General features: G+C 35.4%; 1 protein-coding gene across 1 annotated transcript in view; it reads right to left on the reverse strand.

The window, feature by feature from the left end:
* The window catches only part of LOC105145417 (neural cell adhesion molecule 2), a 227,251-nt gene that overhangs the window by 74,598 nt on the left and 132,368 nt on the right, over positions 1-20,285 (reverse strand). Inside the window, exons 2-3 of the mRNA XM_011054921.2 lie at positions 5,860-5,992; positions 9-217 (exon numbers count right to left, since the gene is read on the reverse strand). Coding sequence (XP_011053223.2) covers positions 9-217; positions 5,860-5,992 — 342 coding nt within the window. The remainder of the gene's footprint in view (positions 1-8; positions 218-5,859; positions 5,993-20,285) is intronic.

The following is a 20,285-nucleotide window of genomic DNA, read 5'->3' on the forward strand; positions in this document are numbered from 1 at the left end:
AATCTTACCAATAACTGTTAAATTGACTTTGGAATTTCTCGTCTGGCCAATTTGAAAATCGACACGACACCTGTAGATACCGGCGTCTTCTTCTCTCGTGTTCTCGACGCCTAGCTGTGCTGGTTGCTTGTCCAGCATAAAATAGGCGCGATTCGAGAATACGCTGTTGTCCGACCATCTTTCAGCAACTCCAAATTCCCGGTTCCTGGCGTCAATACTGTAACAAAAAATCATATCGATAATAAATGGGCGAGTCAGGTATTGGCAATGTGAGCTGTTTTGCGTTAATCTTCTTTAAAAAATGCACAATCCGCCTCATGAACAATATAGAGGAATACTTATAATGAATGCGTATTCGTTTCTCTTCTCCCGTTTTCGGATAAAAGGGAGCTTATGATATTAAGCTGTATCAAAAGTATTTTAGCAGAGAATTTGATCGTATTAATGTCGCTAAATTATAAATTCTCTCACCTTTTGATATTACATATTAAAATGTACGTGTAAATGAATTTAGTATGCAATAATGATGATGATAATGCGATAATTTCCGTTTCAGAGATGCGAATCGGAAGATTAAATTGTGTTGGAATTAAAAAGTGCGAATAAAATTCCATTCATCAAGATAAATGCTTTTGTAACGTCATTAAAAAATGTAGGTCATGTAAAATGTTGTATTATTATGTACACAGCATTTTGCAAGAATATTTTATGACGCAGTCAACCGTTTACAGTCATGTGAATAATCCGACAGACAGATTTTCGAAATGCTACATTATACAGTTTACGATATGTGTCATCTACAATAATACAATAAGCACGAATGAAAATATCTGAAAAATGCGCCCGATGAATTACAGTGAGAATAATTTCATGGTAGATAAAATACTCGTTACGGGAAATGTTGTAAACACAAAATGTGGGGAATGTTTGCACTGAGAAAACGGACTGCAAAACCGATTGTTATACCATTCCCGTAAAATAGAGATTTTCCCGTCGCCGCAATGTCGCGTCGTTGGTTTTGCGCCGACCCGCTAACTTTTCTCTTTCTCCACGCGCGATCCCGTCATACAACGAAGTTTTCGCGTTTTTGTCGCGAGATCTTATTTTTTTATCGGACGAGCTTCGCTCAAAGCCATTTGATTCGATACAAGGATATTTAAAATGGCGTAAAAAGTTCTGCAAAGACGCTAGGCGTCTGACATTAAAGACACTGAACAGAGTGTTCTATTTTTGCCTTCTATTTTTACTTTCTTAATGATAATTTTTTTGACACTTTCATCGTTAATCTTTCTTAAAAGAAGATGACGCGACATTTATAGTTTCTAAATAGATATCAAAAATAAAGAATTTCCAATAAATTAAGCTCTAATAAAGATGAGAGGTAATAAAATCATTCTTCAATTAATTTCAAATGGCTCCTACTTCAAAATAGAGTTTAGGTTAAAGTAAGCTTTAAAGATATATGTATTTAAGATATAATAAAATACGCAAAAATAAATGTATTTTTAGAGATGAGTGATATATTTTTAACGAGAAAATCTATCGTACTATCTGGCCGCTCATTCAATCCTGACGTTTTGAATATCGAAATTTTGGCATTGAAGGCACAAAAAAAAATCGCAAACGGATTTCGCTGCATAGACTTTAACGATTTTTCATCGATACGCGGACATGTACTCGTATTGCATTTGTCAATTATCAATCGGACGAGTTGATGCTTAATTTTAAAGGATACGTGCGGTTCGGATGATTTTAACGGCAGGTGTCATTACCGCGGTAATTTCGATTAATGTTTATGAGCGTTGTTCCACCGCAACCGGCAGCCATGGACGAATTCATCAGTCCACACGAAGGAATAAATTAAAATCCACGAGGGATTTCCCACTGCATAGTTTAAATCGCGTTCTAACCCCGGCGCGTTATCGCGGCCGTTGTAATTGGCACATAATTAAAGTTCCTCGGCTGATCATTATATACGGGTAATCATTATTTCAAGCCATGAACGCTATCAAATTGTAATAATTATACAGCTATAATTGATTTCATTTTACGGCGATTGCGTTTCTCTTTCGCCGTTAATTACCGCCTAATGATTTACATGATGTGACACGGATTGCGTTGCAGTTTTTAAATAAAATTTCTCAAATTCTGCTGATCTGCGCGATTAATGCGAATGTTATTAACATTCCGGATTGCAAATATCGGATCCGGCGTGTCGTTCATATTCCCCATTCGCTCGATTGTTATTGTTTGGGAAAATGCAAGTATTTCGCTACTTAACGCCGCGAATAAACGCGTATCCACGCAGCATTCGAACGAACGAATCCGCTTAAAATGCCGTTGCTATTTTTCCTGCTTTTTAAGATCCGTTACGCTACAGCGTGACGAGCTTCTCAGTACGTGTATCGTAACGTTTGAAAAGGATTTTAAAATCGCGAGCTGAGGACACTCCAGCGTCAGCCCGGCGTTTCTGCTTTTCTATGAAAGGAAGCGGATAATGGTGTGGGCGGGGGCGAGAGTTGCATGTTAAGCACACCGTTAAGTGCTTAACCATAATACAGCCACTGCTAATCTGCGTTGCAGATAGAGAGGCTTGTTTATGAAAAATGCAATACAACGTCGGCGTACAATAATTTTAATAAAAAGCGAGGATCTAAAATAGAGTTAGGATTTGCCAAAGGATTAACGAGAGCTGCGGGATGAATTAGTTATTTGTACCTTCCGTTCGCTTTGTGATTCTCGTTCGTAAATTCTTTCTATATCTGATTACGATTCTTCTCCATTTTTAAAAAACTAAGCTACTTACCGCTCGCCATTTTTATTCCGCTCTCTGTATGTGCGACGACGAATTTTTCATATTAACGCATTTAATTGTAAGTCCTCAATATCGGATCTGGAACTAGAATGTGGCTAACTTGCCGCATGTAAAAAATTTAAACTCAGCAAACTCAAAGTTACATGTAACGTACTTATTAGTTATAATACTCCATTAATATAATTATAATATAAACGTGTTATATTACAGTTATATTGTTGAGTAGGAAACATATAACTAACAGATACATTACATGTAGTTGGTGTTTGCTTGGAAGGGATGCAAAAATGGCGATATAAATTTCTATATATTTCAATTCATTCGCTAACGACGACTAATATTATTTCTCGTTATATTTTACACGTTGTAAAAGAAATTTTTTGTTACTAAGGGACGCATTTTTTTCTTTTGCCTCGGACAAACCGATATGTCTAGTTTTAGCTCTGTTGTAGATCTGCACATCAAATTATCAATACCGAAATCATCACGCTTCGGTTATTTAAATTCCCTATGAAATCGATTCATGGAAGATTCAGCACTTGATTGTACTATCGACGCGATCACAATTCGTACGTACAGACGTATTTCGAAGAGGAACACAGTGAAAAATACAATGATCGTTCTCTATTCGATATTGTCAATGCCAAGTCGCAAAGCGAGATTCGATCTCAACGAGAAATACACATGCGAAACGCGAAACGATCCCAACTTCGAAACGTCCGGAGCGTGACAATGGTGCCATGAGACTTGTTCGAAACGACTAGGCGACTTGACTGTGCGAGTCAAGGAGAGAAACAAGCGTTTGGTCGGACGAGCGTCAAAACAAAGGCGATTGCTCTTGCCTTTGAACTTGTTGTCGTCGTGGTGAAAACGACTGATTGATCTCTCACTTTAATAGTATTAACAAAATTATTGACGACAGTTTGCAATACTCAACTTGTCTTCTATTACTTTCGGTTGCCGTGGTAGTCATCTGTAATTCTTAGTGGCAATCTTGTAGTTGCTTATCGAAGTTATTTGAAATGCTTGTAAAAGGTAATTATAAAATTTAATAATATGAAATTTTAAGTACCGAATAATTTTGACATCGAACAAATTTATTCGCGAAATTCATTAACACATTGTCTGCTTAACGAGTTTTACGTGTCTTACTGCGTACGTCACAGTATAATGTATTCATTATCAGAAAATATAACAATGAAATATAATATTGAATATAAATGGTATATTCTTTATGGCGAATGACATAAATAGTTAGGTAATAGTAATTATCTATGTTATTTGCTATTCAACATTCTATAAAAAATTATATTGTGGTGTGCAAATAGTATATTAAAGAAAAATTTTTAATATTTGTGACTATAATTACATATTATCATAATTATACTGCTATAATATTAATAATAATAACTATTTTAGAATTAGATATAATATAGGTCTATCACCAAATCATATACATATATACTTGGAAACAATATTAAATATAGTTGATCCAAAAAGTGACTATAAATTATGATTAAATTATTTATTAGTTAAATAATTTTAGTCATTTTTATGTTAATAATAACTAGTAATTATGATCATTTTCAAATTATATCTAATTCTATCAACAAATATATATAAAACTATTGTAATAGTAATAATCGTAATTAATATTATATCAGTAATAATAATGATAATATAGTCACAAAAATCAAAAATTTTTCTCTTAGTATAAAACGTGCAAAACTCGTTAGACAAATAACGTGTTAATGAATTTCGTAAATGAATTATTGGCGAATATATAATTTTCAATTTCATCGTTCGATATTGAATTAAGATACTTTCAACGCGACGGGAATAATTAATCCCAATGCCGCGTATGCAAATTAGCAAAAATCTCGAGATAAGGAGCAATCTGTTTGTTTTCCACATAGTTCACGTAGTTTATGGAGTACGTGAGGGAAAATTAAAATCGCGCCGCGATAGGGAAATGCTGGGCGGACGCAATTTTATTGTTCACTGGGATTAACTCGGTTAAGACGCCGCGTCGGCGTTTACGCGACGATGAAACTGTCGCGAAATTTCGTTATCTACGAACGCGTTCATCGTATTTTCCCCGGCGAGCACGGAAAAACCGCGCAGCGGTTCGACCATATCGCCAGCAAACGATCTGACGGCCAGCATATGTGACGTGTAATTAAAATCTGATGCAAAATCATAGAAAACATTTAAATCTGTTCGCAATACTCCAAATAACGGCGCGGGCACTCGCGATGTGCAAGCGCAAAATATTTGCGTTACACTTTTTCTTTTCCTTCTTCCCTCACTCTTTCTCATTTTTCTTTTTTTTTTTAACATTTTTCGTAGACATATATATTTTCGATTACATCGCGATACTATCTGTCCTATCATTAGTATGTGCATCACGATGTAACGAGTTACATAACACAACCGCGAAATCCAATCCATATTATTTTGGACTGAATCCAAAACAGCGATTAAAAAGGTGTCATTCTGAACCTTCCCCTGTTTCTACCAGAATGCGAGTCGACACTGCATAATTGATCAGGGATATAAATACTAATACAACCGCACGACTTTTCATGCAATACAGTATTAATGTGACAACAGTGATAACAATAATAAATAATATATAATAATGATAACACTAACATAATTTTTTATCACATTTTCAATATAATTAATTTGTCACGCCTATGAAAATGCTAATTGCGCAGTTTCTCGACAATGTCCCGACGCTTCGTCTCCTTTTTTTTTTAACAATCCCTACAAATCGATACTTATGCAATATTCAACGGTGACTCCTGATCGCAAACACGATATGCATTCTTTGAGCCGAGCGAGGAGGAAAATCGAATTCGAAGACAATTTCGGATAAAAGCGGACTACCAATCTCACATTGTGCCGACGGGCTGTTTGTAATCCGTTCCTGTTACGACCAGTAGCAGCAGTAGCTTGCAAATCGCTGTACATACGTGCGTGTCCTATGTATGTCCAGCGTGTGCGCACGTTCGCCTGTGTACGGATTGATTGCACTTTACCTGTAAACTGATGTACCGAGATCCTCGCGATACCAGAGCACAAGATGCACGGAGTCCCCTTCGTGAGTGGTTGATATGTCGCAGGGAAGATAGGCAGAATCTCCGACCAGTGCCACGATGTGTGATATGGGTACTAAACACAGAAACGTGGAAATGGTTAGATGCAGTTAACAGCGAAAGGCATTTTCAGAAAATACGATTAGGAAAGATTTCTATTTTCACACGGAGAAGACAGTTTGATTGAAATACCTAAAAATTGAATTAAATACTATTATAATTTGAAAATAATTTTGTTGAAATAATTATGCAGAACGCTTTTAAGACGCGTTAATGACAATGCTATAAAAAGTTTTAATTTAATTTTTATTTTAGCAATTAGTTTGTACATGAGTAGTTATTTTGATGATACAAATAAAATTATTGTCAGATCAATATTTAGTTAAATAGATATTTCAACAGAACTATTTTTTCTGTGTAATTTTAAATATTAAATCCTTTTGTAGCATTACAAAAGTTGCTTTCGTTGACGATTAACATTTAAAAATATCAACAACGTTAATATTATAATATTGTTTTTTACGTGGAAAGGATAGTTTTGCTGAAGTATCTAAAAATTTAACTAGGTAGAGATCTGAAAATAATTTTGTTAAAATAATTATGTAGAACGATGAAGCATTGTTGACAAAAAAGCTTTTAATATTCTAGCAATCACTTCGAGCATCCTACATAATTATTATTTTTGATGGTTCAAACAAAATTATTTTCAGATCTCAATTTAGGTAAATTTTTAGATACTTCAGTAAAATCGTTCTTTTCATGTAATTTTGCGACGAACATTGTTTTCCTCAGTAACGCATTAAAAGTACCAACAACGACAATAACAATTTAAATTGATTGAAATATTTAATTAAAACTTATGCGGTCAGATTTTTCAAAAAGTTGCTTCTCGAAATTAATGCGATTTTTGTAGACGATCACGAGGTCGTTATTTTGTATCATGTACGATATAAAAAACGTTGCTCGCACAGTCAAATGCGATATGTTCACATATTGATAAAAGTGCAATTTATTCGCTCGGCGTATAAATGAATTCATTTTCTATTAGAATAATTTTTCACTTTATATGCAATTACATATCGCATTTGTTTCGTTTCCAAGCGAGCTTCACCATGATTATATAATTCGATGATTCGTGAATGCCCGCGTAATACGATAAGTATCAGCCTATTATTATTATCCGTTCATGCCAATACATGTGCAATCGCGCTTGATATTAGGATAAACACCTTTGTTAATTTCAATTAATTTATTCGCTGTTTAAACAATAACGTTACATTTGAAGAATAGGCGTATTGATACCGACATTTATGTGAAAGAACAAAATGAAAGCAACGATATTAATTTTTTTCGTATATTATGCAGTTATGCGGCTTTTATTCTCTCTCATTAAATGGTTTTACAGCAGCATATGTAATAACAGCTGTTATTGCACGCATTACGAGCCAGACATTTTACATCCGCTTCGTGAAATAAAGGTTGAGAGGCGCTTTTAGTTATACCTTCGATAAAACATTCCCGGGTGTATATTGTACGAAGTCATACGAAAACTTCGATGCATTCGCGCATAGATACGCCGCAATAAGGCCGTAAAAATTCAGTGTGCTATACCGAAGATAAAATTCGGAATGTTGAGGGGGCATCACGCGTGAATTGTTTGCGTTACAAAGCGCGGCAGCAATTCTTTTGTACGAAATTAAATAATCGTCATTTATTTAACACATTTTCTCTTTGCTCTTGTTCTCTCTCAACGTTTGCGAAACGCAATGGTGACGATGGAAAATCTCGGGCCATTCATGGAGCTATTTCAGAGAACATCATCGCTGGAGTTCGTGCTCGCCTCGACATTTTGCTGTGTCGCCGATGGACCTTTCCTCTTTTCCTAGCCGCGATCGACGAGATATTTGACGTTGAAAATATCGGCCGACAAAGTTTTATCAGAAATGTCTCTTACCGAAAATAAAATTTGCGCCAGACTTCTAAAGTGCAAAGCATTCGTTTGCGGACTCCACGGAGCAGTCTAATATAAATAACATTTTTTTACAATTACATTGGTCGCTCGATAAAAACGCCTCTGCTCTGTACACTTCTACGTCAGTCCTGAAAGCGTACACGCTGGTCTCCATTATTTCCTTATGTAACGGAAAAAATCCATCCGTACATAATACTTGTGCTAGATCTCGGAAAAATGCATAAGCGATGCATGTGACGTTTACAAGTTCGCAATGCAGCTCCGCGTTCTTGATGCACAGACATTTCATGATATGTAAGTATTTCAAATATGTGAATGTACATATTGCAAGATGAATTCATTGACTTGTTTGCACACACACACACGCGCGCGCGCGCGCACACACACACACGCGCGCGCGCGCGCGCACACACACACATGCACGCACAATATATATATATATATATTGTATATATATATATAGAGTATAAATTATTTTATATGCAAGAGGAATATTAATAATAAATAATTTCTAACATTTCATTATACATATAATAATATTTATATTAAAAATGTAATAATTATAATTAATATTAAGTAGAAATTAAACCAATAAAAAAATTATTATATAATTGTATTTATATTTAAAAAGAAAATAATTTTCCGAATATAATTTTAGAGTTATAATTTTATCAAAATAATGTAGAATTTTAATAAAATTATACATTCGGAAAATTGTTTTTTTTTAAATATAAATATAATTATAATTTCAATAATTATTATACAATATAATTATTTCAATAAAATCGTACATTTTTAAAATCGTCTTTTTTCCCATTGTCTTTTTTCCATTTCCAATATACACAAATCGAACTGGATACATAACATTGCAACGATTATTAGTCAAATGAAATTCTCTGTAATCATTTCCGTAAAGCCGAAAAATAGTCACAAACGTAAAGTCCATTAAGAGGATTAACAGAGCAAATGTGAATTTGAGAAATCGATTTTGACAGCATACGCTCGTAAATTCGAGGAAAATTAGAATACAATTTTTTTTTTAACTGATTAACGTCGGATTAACGTCGTGTGATAGATCATCAAGTTTCTTTTATGCAATTGCATCTCACAAACATTTCCATGAATTTACTTAAAAATCAGGACTTAAAGCCACAACGGAATTAGAAATCTCCGCTGAAACGCCGATTCAACGTATCGCGTTCCCCGAGGCGAATTCTTTTTTCTTGCCTTTTCATTCACCTCCGTGATGAACGAAAGATCTCTGGTCGTGGACTAGGTCATGCACTTTAATGGCAGATGATTTCATCGAGTCGACAGGCGCAGCGAGCGGTTTTGTTGCGCATGTTCGTTGTTCGATGCGCGTAATGGCTTCCGATGTCGTTGATGGTTAGAATATTTCTCTCTTTTGCTGGTCGACCCTGCTCTCTTGTCGTTTCCTCTTACCGGGACATCCGCGAGAATGCACTGTGTCGTCGCGTCTGGTATCTAATATAAGCTCTCACGCTCCGCTGGGATCTGAGACAACGTATTTTCTGCACATCGAGAAAACGCGTGTTTTCATCACATTTCCAGCAAAAGTTCATACCTTTCGAGACATGTACTTTATATACGCCTTCCCTTCGCGTTAGAAAAATAATTATCCCGCATTCATGTGCATTGTTTCTCTCCGAGGATTAATTCTAAAACACACACAATAGGTCTCTCAGACCCAATCAAAATTTTGCTTGCTCCGTACATAAAGGAAGAAAAAAGGAGAGTTTTATTTCATAACCTGACAATACACTTTCTGGAATTGCAAGTATATACCTAAATCTCAGAGCTTCAAAATAAAAAAGGGAGTCTAAAAATATTAATCTCAACCGAAGTTACAACCTATTAAAGTTAGTGGGTTTTTCAGATCTATAGTATTTTCAGAATTTTTCAGAAAGTATTTTAGGATTAATGCCTTCAACTTCATATGAGTTCCGCCAAAAACTCGATTTAAAATGTCTCAAAAGTGACGCGTATTGATTGAATAACGAAATTTTCTTCGTCACATAATAATTCAGGCATGGAGTATTTTTTCGCAATAAAATTATTTAGATTTTTTTAAATTTATCATTATCTTATTATTAATATTCTTATAAAAAAAAGCTCATTAGCATCAAAAAATTATTAAATTTCTCATCAATTTAATAAGTGATATTCTGGTTCTGTTCATAAATGCATTTAAAGACCGACAAATATTGCGCAGTTGCACAAAATCAAATATGTATATAATTTCATATAATAAATATTAAGCGAGTACTGAGATCTGTTTTGATCGAATATAGTATTTCTCTTTTTTAATTAGATTAATTCATCGATCTAAATTCATATATATATATATATATACATACACACACACACACCCACACACACATACATATATATATGTGTGTAGGTATCGTATTTTAGCTTGCGATATACGTCGTTTCTTAGAGCATTCTATATCGAAAGGACGTACGATACTGGCATTTCCCTCGGTCTCGGCCAATATTCGCACCCTTCGCCTTTGCTTTACCTCTTGCGTCTACTACGATCGTTATAACGACGTTCGAAAACACGTCTTGACGTTTCGTGCCGTATCAACGACACATGTGCATTATATCGGCGACGTTGCAGGCGTCGCTTGCGTCATGCTGTTTGTCATATCGCGGGAAGCATGTACGCAAACGGCTGTCGTGCAGCAGTGGTAGCAGCCGGGAGCGCACCGTGCAGTCTGAATCGATAATATCAAAGGGAAGAGAGAGAGGTAGAGAGAGAACTGGTGTAGGCTTTGGACTTTGCGGCCGGCGACGGTCCGCTCCAATTTGACCCACATAGAGTCACCTAACGACGCAAATCGGCCTAGACTATAAGTACTTAAACCGAATATATTTAGATATGTACATACAAACGCATTCAAAAACTGCAGCTTGCGCGCGCGATTTCAAGTCTTTTCTTATTCAAAAAAAAAAAAAAAATGTAAAAAAAGAACTTTCGATTTTTTATATTAATACATTTGTAATAGACAGTATAATCGCATACACATTATAGAGAATTGAGTACCAAAAAAAAAAAAAAATGAAAAGTTAATCGATTTCAGTCGCTGTCAAGAACAGAATAAAAATATTATATAACAAAATAATAATATATAAAAATAATATATAATAAAAAATAAAACTATGGTCATATTCTAAAAAATAAAGTGTTAAATTTAATATCATGGACATTAAATACCGTCGGACATTAAATAGTGTCGGTGTTTATATTATTCTCACCTGTTGGTATAAACACCAAAATGGTGTGGATTTAATATTACGAGTGTGAAATTAACACTGTGGACTTAACACCTTGGTTTAAACGATTAATGTTAAATATAAAAAAATAAGGTTACGTGTAAAAAATATACATTATCGTATTTATCTTAAATGATAATATAGCAAAATTGTAGCAATTAATGCATATCAGCATTGCCGCAAGATTAAAATCATTTCATGTTTTTTACGCTCAACTGCATTTTAGAAACTACTGTTACAAATCCACACGGAAAAAACATTGCTGAAATATCTGAAAATGTAGCGCTAGATTCAAAAATAATTTTATTAAACCATCAAAATAATTATGTAGAGCATTCAAACTAGTTGCTCGAAACTTTTCGCAGTGTGTTCACTGTTCATGCTTGAAATTCTTACGTAATTATTTTGATGAGCCAAAATTATTTTCAGGTCCGTATCTAGCTAAACTTTCTAGTAAATATTTCAGCAAAATCGTTCTTTTTGCGCAAGTATATATTTTTGAATTACAATTTATATTAAATTATTTCAAACTTTATCTGAATTATTTTCTAATTTAAAAGTTCTAAGTATAGCAGCTGCTTTTAATAACGAATAAGTTTTATCGATTTTGATTGAGTCGTGTCGACGCTTCAATACATTGCGAACAAATAAATGAATATAAAATTCGCTTTACATCTCTTTGACACTTGTCTGCTCGATATCAATTATAGACCCGATTAAATAATATTTACTGTAACGTGAAGTAAATCTTTCACCTGCTCGAGTGGAAAGGAACTTAAGCGTTCGTTTTTGTGCATACGATGTATTAATACGTTCATTAACTACTCAATTCAATGCATTAGGAAAAATATTAAATTTACAAATACTTTATCGACGCAAATTATAATCCGTACCACAGTGCCGCACGAATATTACATCAGACACGAAATATTTAAAACGTTCCCAGAGTCTGAATGAATACCGTTCGGTAACATTCGGCGCTCGGGGAACAGATAAAAAATGTATTTATAATAATTGAAATGTTTTCGCGGATATACCGTGTGGTATTACTCACCACTTGTACAAATTCGTGGATTTATTCGATGCGGTAGCTTATGTCGTTGCATCATAGATGTGCTCCTGAATAAAATACGCCTAGCAAAAGCATTTCTTTCCGATCTGTCATTGTTTAATATTTCGACTCGATTTTAATAATTTATACGCAATATACGCCGGCGCTTTTTTGCCCAGCTTGAAATGGATTGGCTGGATGATTCTCTGCATTTTTATTCGCGCGCGATTTTTTTGGGAAATATTACAGCTAATTTTTTAGTACTAAAATTTCATACCATGATGACAACCCGACGTAATTGCGGTGTTTTGAAAAGGAGTTTGTCGGACGAAATGAAACAGAACGTCCGTTGTTCGCGTGAGTTAAAGCGTAATGTCGAACACAGCGGAACTGCATTAACGTCGCACGTTAACGTTTTTCAATTTTCGAACAGCTCCCGCGGAACGTTCCGCTCGGTTAAGTTTTTAAAGAGCTTATAACTTTTTAGTCACATTCACCTGTCATTTACAGTTTCCACAACTTGTATGTGACGTCGATTAGCATGGAATGATATATAAATTCCGGGAAAGAAAAATATCGAACGCATTACCTTCCTTCCTTAGAACGGAAATACGAGCATCGATTATTTCACAAGTGTGTAATGTACACATTTAAGATTAACAAGTTATTTAGTTTGTGAAATGAAACGCGACACAGGTATTGTTTGCATTGCATTTCTGTCAGAGAATTACATTTGTAATCTCTCTGTTAATTGAAAGATACGCGCATGATTATCAACACTGCGCGTGTTCTATTTACATATACCGAGAACATTCAAATATTTCCTGTTTCGTTATATTGAAATTTAACAATAGTTTATCGCGGACGGTTATTATCGCACGCGGCGAAAACTATCAGAATATATGGTGAGCTACTTAAATAATCAATTGCCGAGCAGTAATTTATTAATACTATCGCATTGAGAATTCGGTTTGCAGTCAGGCGAGTTTGACAAAGTTGATGGATTTCGCGGTATGATACTCTCTCCGCAGCCACATGCATTCCACTAGCAGTGCGCGCGCGCAACACTTATTTAATGATCGGTTTATCTCGCAACATCGACCCTGATACCGGAAATAAGCTTGCAGCATTTCATCCCGGATATATGCGGGCGTAGCCGGAGCTCGTGAGAGCGCGTCTCGGCCACGGTGTGTCCTGAGGGATCCGTCCTTCCTATCCCCGGCCGACCGCGTTGGTTTTGCCAATGTAAATTGACTTGTCAATTTGCACAATGCATAGCAATAAGCGGACACACTGATGTAGCACGTGCTTCAACTTGTGACGTCCTCTTGGTTTCACGGACGAGAGGCTACGTAATATCCACTATCACAGAGGTCTCCTGTGTAGAATCCTCAAACGAAAGAAGGCTCAAAGATAGTTGAGGTAATTCCCCGGCGAATGATAAAAGATTGCTTAATTCGTTACATTCGGTATGATGATGAAATATCTAGACTTTGTAGTATTTGGTTTGAACGATATAATAAGATTTTTATTTGATAAAATGTAAATGTGTTGAATAAATAGTTTAAGTCATACATAATTGAAGAGTTTGGGATGTACTGGACGATCTAAATATATCTATTCGAAGAAATCTATTTGTGATACTTTACCAAAGTATTTGAGTGACACAATTCGATTTTTTGGTAATTATAGAATGTAAATGAAATAAATAAATAAATAGTTTAAGTCATGTAAAATTAAAAATTGATTTATCAAATAAGTTGAGATATTTATTCGAAAGAATCTATGGGTGATTCTCATGCGATCTTAGAAATGATTTCATTGAGTCGCTTGTATAATTGAGATCTTTGATTACAAGCGTGATTAAAACTAATATAATATTGTTGCGCGACGTATATTATTCAGGAAATTAGATAGTGCAAAGATTTAATTGGTTGATTACGATGATGGCAGAGAACGCGCTTGCGTCGACTGGAGACGACATTCCCCCATCGAGCGGAACTCGCGGTGTTTCCTTATTGGACGGATGATATTCTGTCAAAATATTTTCCATCCAATCCTCGTGGCGTGTATTTCATTTTTCTTGGCCGAACTTAATTTCTCGAAGACGTCGATACTGTCGGTCCCCGGGAGCATTTTTCACCAAACAATCTCTCCGAGCACGTCACGCTCTCTTATTCCGTCCGTCACTCTGCGCGACATTTCTATATTCTTCGATATATCCCTCCAATTCGATTTGCACACGCATTATATTCGGCATACCACAATAGACGTGACTAATCCTTGTGACAGTTGATGTTAATATTTCAAATTGTTAATATTTCAATTGATATCTCACTCGAATTATCTGGATATTATCTCATTGTCCGCGTATCAATACGAAGCAATAAATCATATTGTTATAATCTCATTATTTTATGCAAAAAACTATATTATTTTTAAAAAGCTCCTTTAATCTTTCAGAATTTCTGATTACATGCTTTTCATATCAGAGAATAGTACGAACGTACAAGTCATATTAAAGCGAAAAGGGAATGCAAAGCATAAATCTCGAATAACGCCACGCCGACTGATAAAACAGTGCATAATACGTACGCAACTTTGCAATCAAGTTGAAGCCATTTGTGGTTGGGATTTTGCGGCGGCGAAACTCAAAGGGAGATCTCTCTGATTTTCATTTTCTATATCTGTATTCATTGTAATTATATTTCTCATAGTGGGTATACACAGAGGAAGAACTACCCTTTCCGTGAATTCCCGAACATCAACTATACTCACACTTCCATGCAACTTATTTATCAGTCGGAATATTTGATAGCAATTTAAATTATTTATACATGTTATATTGAGAACAACAACTACTGTTGCGTCGGCGTTGTCATTCTTCATTTATCTGTAAATGCACCGCGCGAGAGTACTAATTTCTCTGATCATAAAAAAATCTATACATTTCCCCGGAATTAGCGTTGCAAAGAATACGCGCAGATTTGTCCGATTTTCTAATTATGGTATACTACATCCAAGAATTACAAACAGAAAATCTTCATTATTTATGCGTTAAAAAAATTTTTTCATTTAAGTATGAAATGTCCATTTTTATGTAAATTAATTTTAATCTCGATTTAATTGACTCTTTATTCTCTTTTAATTCTTAGAACTATTGTAGAAAAAGATGAAAAGTAAATTAAACCAAGATTAAAGTTAATCTACATTGGTAGAAATGTAAAAATGTATTTTTATTTATTATTACATGTATATATATATATATATATATATATATTCTCTCTCTCTCGCTCTCTCTCTCTCTCTCTTTCAGTGTGTTTCATACATCCTTTCCCTATCTATATAAAATGCACTGCATTACTGATAAAATGTTACTCATAATATTATTATATAATTTTATTTATAATTAGAGTACATGCTTTCAAGCATGCCTCATATTTACGTTACAAAATCACATCATCATGATAACCAACGATACGCATATACAAAACTGTGGCATAGATCAGTGACATGGCAAACTGTTATTTTTGCATAGCGTCATATACATGAGTGACGTTGATTAATCGTATAAGCCGAACAATCTCTATCTCTGCACAGCGATAATAATTGAATTGGCAAACATTTACTTCATCAACGTAAAGCGATAGCCACGTGGAAATTGTTTTTCTACTCTTTTCGACAAAATTAAATTGCACCATGAAAAATCTACGGAAGCGTACAACAGCTTCTAAATGGAGTTGGAGAATTATTTCTGATTTATAGATATTCTTTGGTGGCGATGGTAATAATTTATGCAATTAATCGTTAGCTTGCCCTCGTTTCTACCGGATTCTGTGTGCCGGATTGAACGTCGGATTCGTATAAGAAAAGGTGAACAGCCGTCGCTGGAATATTTCCAAACGGTTTAAATACGAATTCTCGCTCTGCTGCGAGTCGTCAATAAAACTATACCTCGGAGCAGGTTATAAATCTTGCCCTCCAGCTTACAGCTTAATCATCAAAAAATGCTGACAGCCGATGGTGATTTATGCAGTATTAAAATCTACGATCGTGTTAAATGAAAATACAGTTGGCAGTGCCATTAGTCGACTGGTAGCAGCTGAATTCTACCGTATCAGATATATTCCGGAATGTCAGAATAATATGCCGGATGTAATAAATTAATATAAACAGTATGTTCATAATTGAATAATGCGAATATAACGTCGCTGATAAATGTAAATAATTAAAGAGAAGAGAGGATGTTGCGAAATAGAAATCCTGTCAATTATTGGCATTTGAATTAAATTTATAATATTTAATACTATATGTACGCTTTTGATAATCAAAGAGGCAAGAGATAATATGTAAAACAATATATAAAACAAATATATATATTTTAATTTTTTTTCTTTTTATTATTGTGCACTCAATCCAATTTTTTTTCTTTTTTTATTGTGCACTGCAATTAAATTTCGGTATCGGTAATCAAAGTTAACAACTACCACAATATTAATGATTGCTCGATTTTAAGAGCATGTTACGCATAAAAAAGTAAACGAAAGGGCGTCAATGAGCGACTATATCGGCGTTTTATGGATGCGCGATGGCATATTTACGACTCTATGACGCTGTAAAAATGTTGCGGAAGAAACTACGAAGTATGTGTCATCACGAAATAGTGGATCCGTAAATTTGATAAGTGTATTCCACCCCTTCGTGCTCCTTCCTTTCCAAACATGGGAGAGGAGTTTGTCATATAAGTGATTCGCAATAATGCGATGTGGTGAAAGTCAACGAGGGAGCTCGGTTGGATCTTTCACGTATGTTCTTAGACTGACATGCGATATCCTCTCGTCGTCGCAAATTTCGTGGGTTTCTTTTGTCGTTTTCGCGTTCGTACTTACGACCTCTTGCGAATCAGCATCCCAGAGATTACCTTCATGTTTACTGAGTTTTATCATGTACAGAGACTACAGATGCACCGATGTATATTTTCTCCTGTAAAAACACGCCTTTGAAGAAATTTACATGACAAAATTTCAAAGCTTTCGAGTTTGCATCGATCAAGAATATGAATGGCCTGAGAATTATATCGAATATTTACGGTCGCATCGACCAAGTGATCAACTGCGTTTACGCTCCATAAAAGTACAATCGTAATGTTAACGTTACATGCTTTTACGCGGGAATATATCGAGACACCGAATTAAGTCGCTAGGAAGATTAAAAGAGAGAGGAGATAAAAAGAATTCAGAAGTAGCGCGGTAACTCTTTAGTCAGACAATAAGGCTCCCGTTATAAAATGAAGCACCGCATGCTCCTGATGCGGAAAATTCACGGACAGTTCTAATGCAGTCGATTGAAGATAATGGAAGAAAATTTGAGAATGGATTGGTTACCACGAAGAGGGCCTATTGTCCGTTATCCGCGCGTGGCTAGAGACAGCGAGGTCATTATCCTCGTGTTGTCGATTGCACAGAAGAATAACCGTCGTTCCGCTCTCGACGACGATATTGACGTTGTCCCGTTAATTCCCTTTGACTGGACGCACTGGACCAACAACGCCATGTTCAAGAGAGAGAGAGAGAAAGAGAGAGAAAGAGAGAGGGGAGAGAGGGGGGAGGGGGAGGAGGAAGAGAGCTGGCAATTCCATTTACAGAATTTACCGAGTCAGCTCCGACTCTCTATTCGAGAATATCGGCCGCAACGCGTCGGCCTGATTTCCATGGCAACGTAGTTGGTTCAGAATGGTATCGACTTTGATCTTAAGTCGGATAGCTGTAGCACGACGACCGTCATGTCGCGAAGTCGAGACCCGGTCCACTCTCCTTGTACCGATGCCGTTAGCTTCGATTGGCCGCGATCGACTCGCTTTGGCTTTACACCGCGATCGACTCGTCGCGCGCGACCAAGTGCCATGCACCCTCCTTTCGTGGTGTTAAACGAGACAATATGCAGTTCACCATCACAGTTTAGCAGCAGTTCAATTCAACTACATCGTGAGCGACATCATGGATAGGTACAAGCAGTAGCTCGTAGAGAGATCTGATAGAAAGAGTATAATATGGAAACATTGTTCTCGTGTAAGCGTATAAAAAGTGTTTTCAATTTTCATATCATTATATTGTTCGCCGTTGTAATAGATATTATATATTGTATGAATTTTCAAAATCGAAAATAGAACGTCTAGACTTCTATTGATAATCTTAATTTACACTCAATGAAATGACAATTAAGGCGCAAATTATTAAAACATTGACATTTTTAAGTTGAAGGAAGGAATAAGGAAAAACTATCTGTTAAAAATATCACTCCATTTAAATCTCCACTTAAAGACTAATTAATCAAATTATTTTTTAATAAAAAAAGTTTCTAGTTTCTTTTATAAATAAAACACGGTTTTACAATACACACCAGATATTTTAAGACAAATAAAAATAAAATAAAAATTGACGTGATTAGTCATAAGAAAAAATATAAACAATAGAAATAACTATGTACAATATATTCCAGAAAATAGAATTTACATCAGTTTTATTAGGTACAGCATGTCTGTTCTCTAAGAGATACAATTGTGAAGAGAACAGAAAATAACGATCCATTTTCGCAAAAGTCATTTCTGAAGTGACCTTTCTTTCCATTTTAGCCTTTTCTTGACTCGCTATACAATACCATAAAAGGTGATGCTGAGAAAACACGATCATAAAAGAACAAAACTTCATATATCTGTATTATAAAATTTTATCCATTTTAAAACAAATAACACTTATTGTCAATTAATTTAGTTAAAGACAAACAAAAAACAAGGGAAAAAACTTGTCCAAGGATCTCTTTCACTCCAGTTAAATACGCTATTAAATGCGATAAACATCCGTTACATTCTAGTAAGGGCACGCTCGAGCTGGTCATTGGAGGTTCTCACGATTACATTTATCGGATTGCGATCGGTTCTACGATATAAACCCTGGGGACAATTCTTATACGAGACTGAACGTTGCGAGGCGATCGTACCGTATCCTTAGTCGCCAAAGATATTTTTAAATCTCCGCGAGATACAGCTTGCGATTCGATTATGTCGCGCAGTTTATCGTCGCTACGAGGTGCATATTCGGCATACAAACGATCCCAGCATATGAAATCGGTTGTAAATCGGCGTAAGGCAAGGAATATCGCGAGATCTGGAATTTGTGTGAGCGCGAGTTATGACCGTACCATCTAGAAAACGAGATATTCAATTCCGCGCCGGGGAGACAATTTCCAGAGATCGCAATATTGCATAAATAACACTTTGAATCTTAACTCTTTTTTAGTTTTCAAGCAAAATGAAATTTTCACAGAATAGAAATTAGTCTCGACAGAAATAAATCATTCATTTTATACTCATAAAAAAAAAATAGAAATTAATATCTCTTTTTAGAAATAAAAAAAAAAGAAAATGATTAATAGTACACATGATAAAATAATATTTTTTAGATCCTAATTCTTTTTTATATTTCAAGCAGAATAAAATTTTCACGGGATGGAAATTAACCGCGATAAAAGTCATTCCTTTAGAGTCACAATATAAAAAAAAATTGAAATTAATTTTTCTTTTTAGAAATGATTGGAGAAAATGAAATACATGACGAGAGGGGATACTCACGCAAGGCAAGTCTCATAAACGTTTCGAAACTCCACGTTCATTATCGTAAGCTGTATTTTACCTTAGAACGAAGCAAAACCGATTACCCATATCAAAGGCAATCTGCATGCAACTGATTACCCCGTGAAATCTTTGCCCTCTCGAAGAACTCAAGGAGTGGAGAAACGCGAGGTCATCCTAGCTGTATATCGCGCGGGTATCTCGGTCATATTCTTATGAAAGATGAAAGACTGGATTTAACCATTTGCGTGCCGTCGAGTATAAGAAATATGAACGGCGCTCTGAAACGGTCGCACATATATCCAGTGGTCTATATATCCGTATACACCGTCCCGCATAGCCGTGGATTCCTGATATACATCCGCAGGGACACGCTTTCGAGATAGCCGCTAGTCGAGCGTGCAATTTACGACGAGGATT

The sequence above is a fragment of the Acromyrmex echinatior genome, chromosome 6 (genome assembly GCF_024713525.1).
Source record: "Acromyrmex echinatior isolate Ae372 chromosome 6, ASM2471352v2, whole genome shotgun sequence".
In the NCBI taxonomy this organism is placed as follows: domain Eukaryota; kingdom Metazoa; phylum Arthropoda; class Insecta; order Hymenoptera; family Formicidae; genus Acromyrmex; species Acromyrmex echinatior.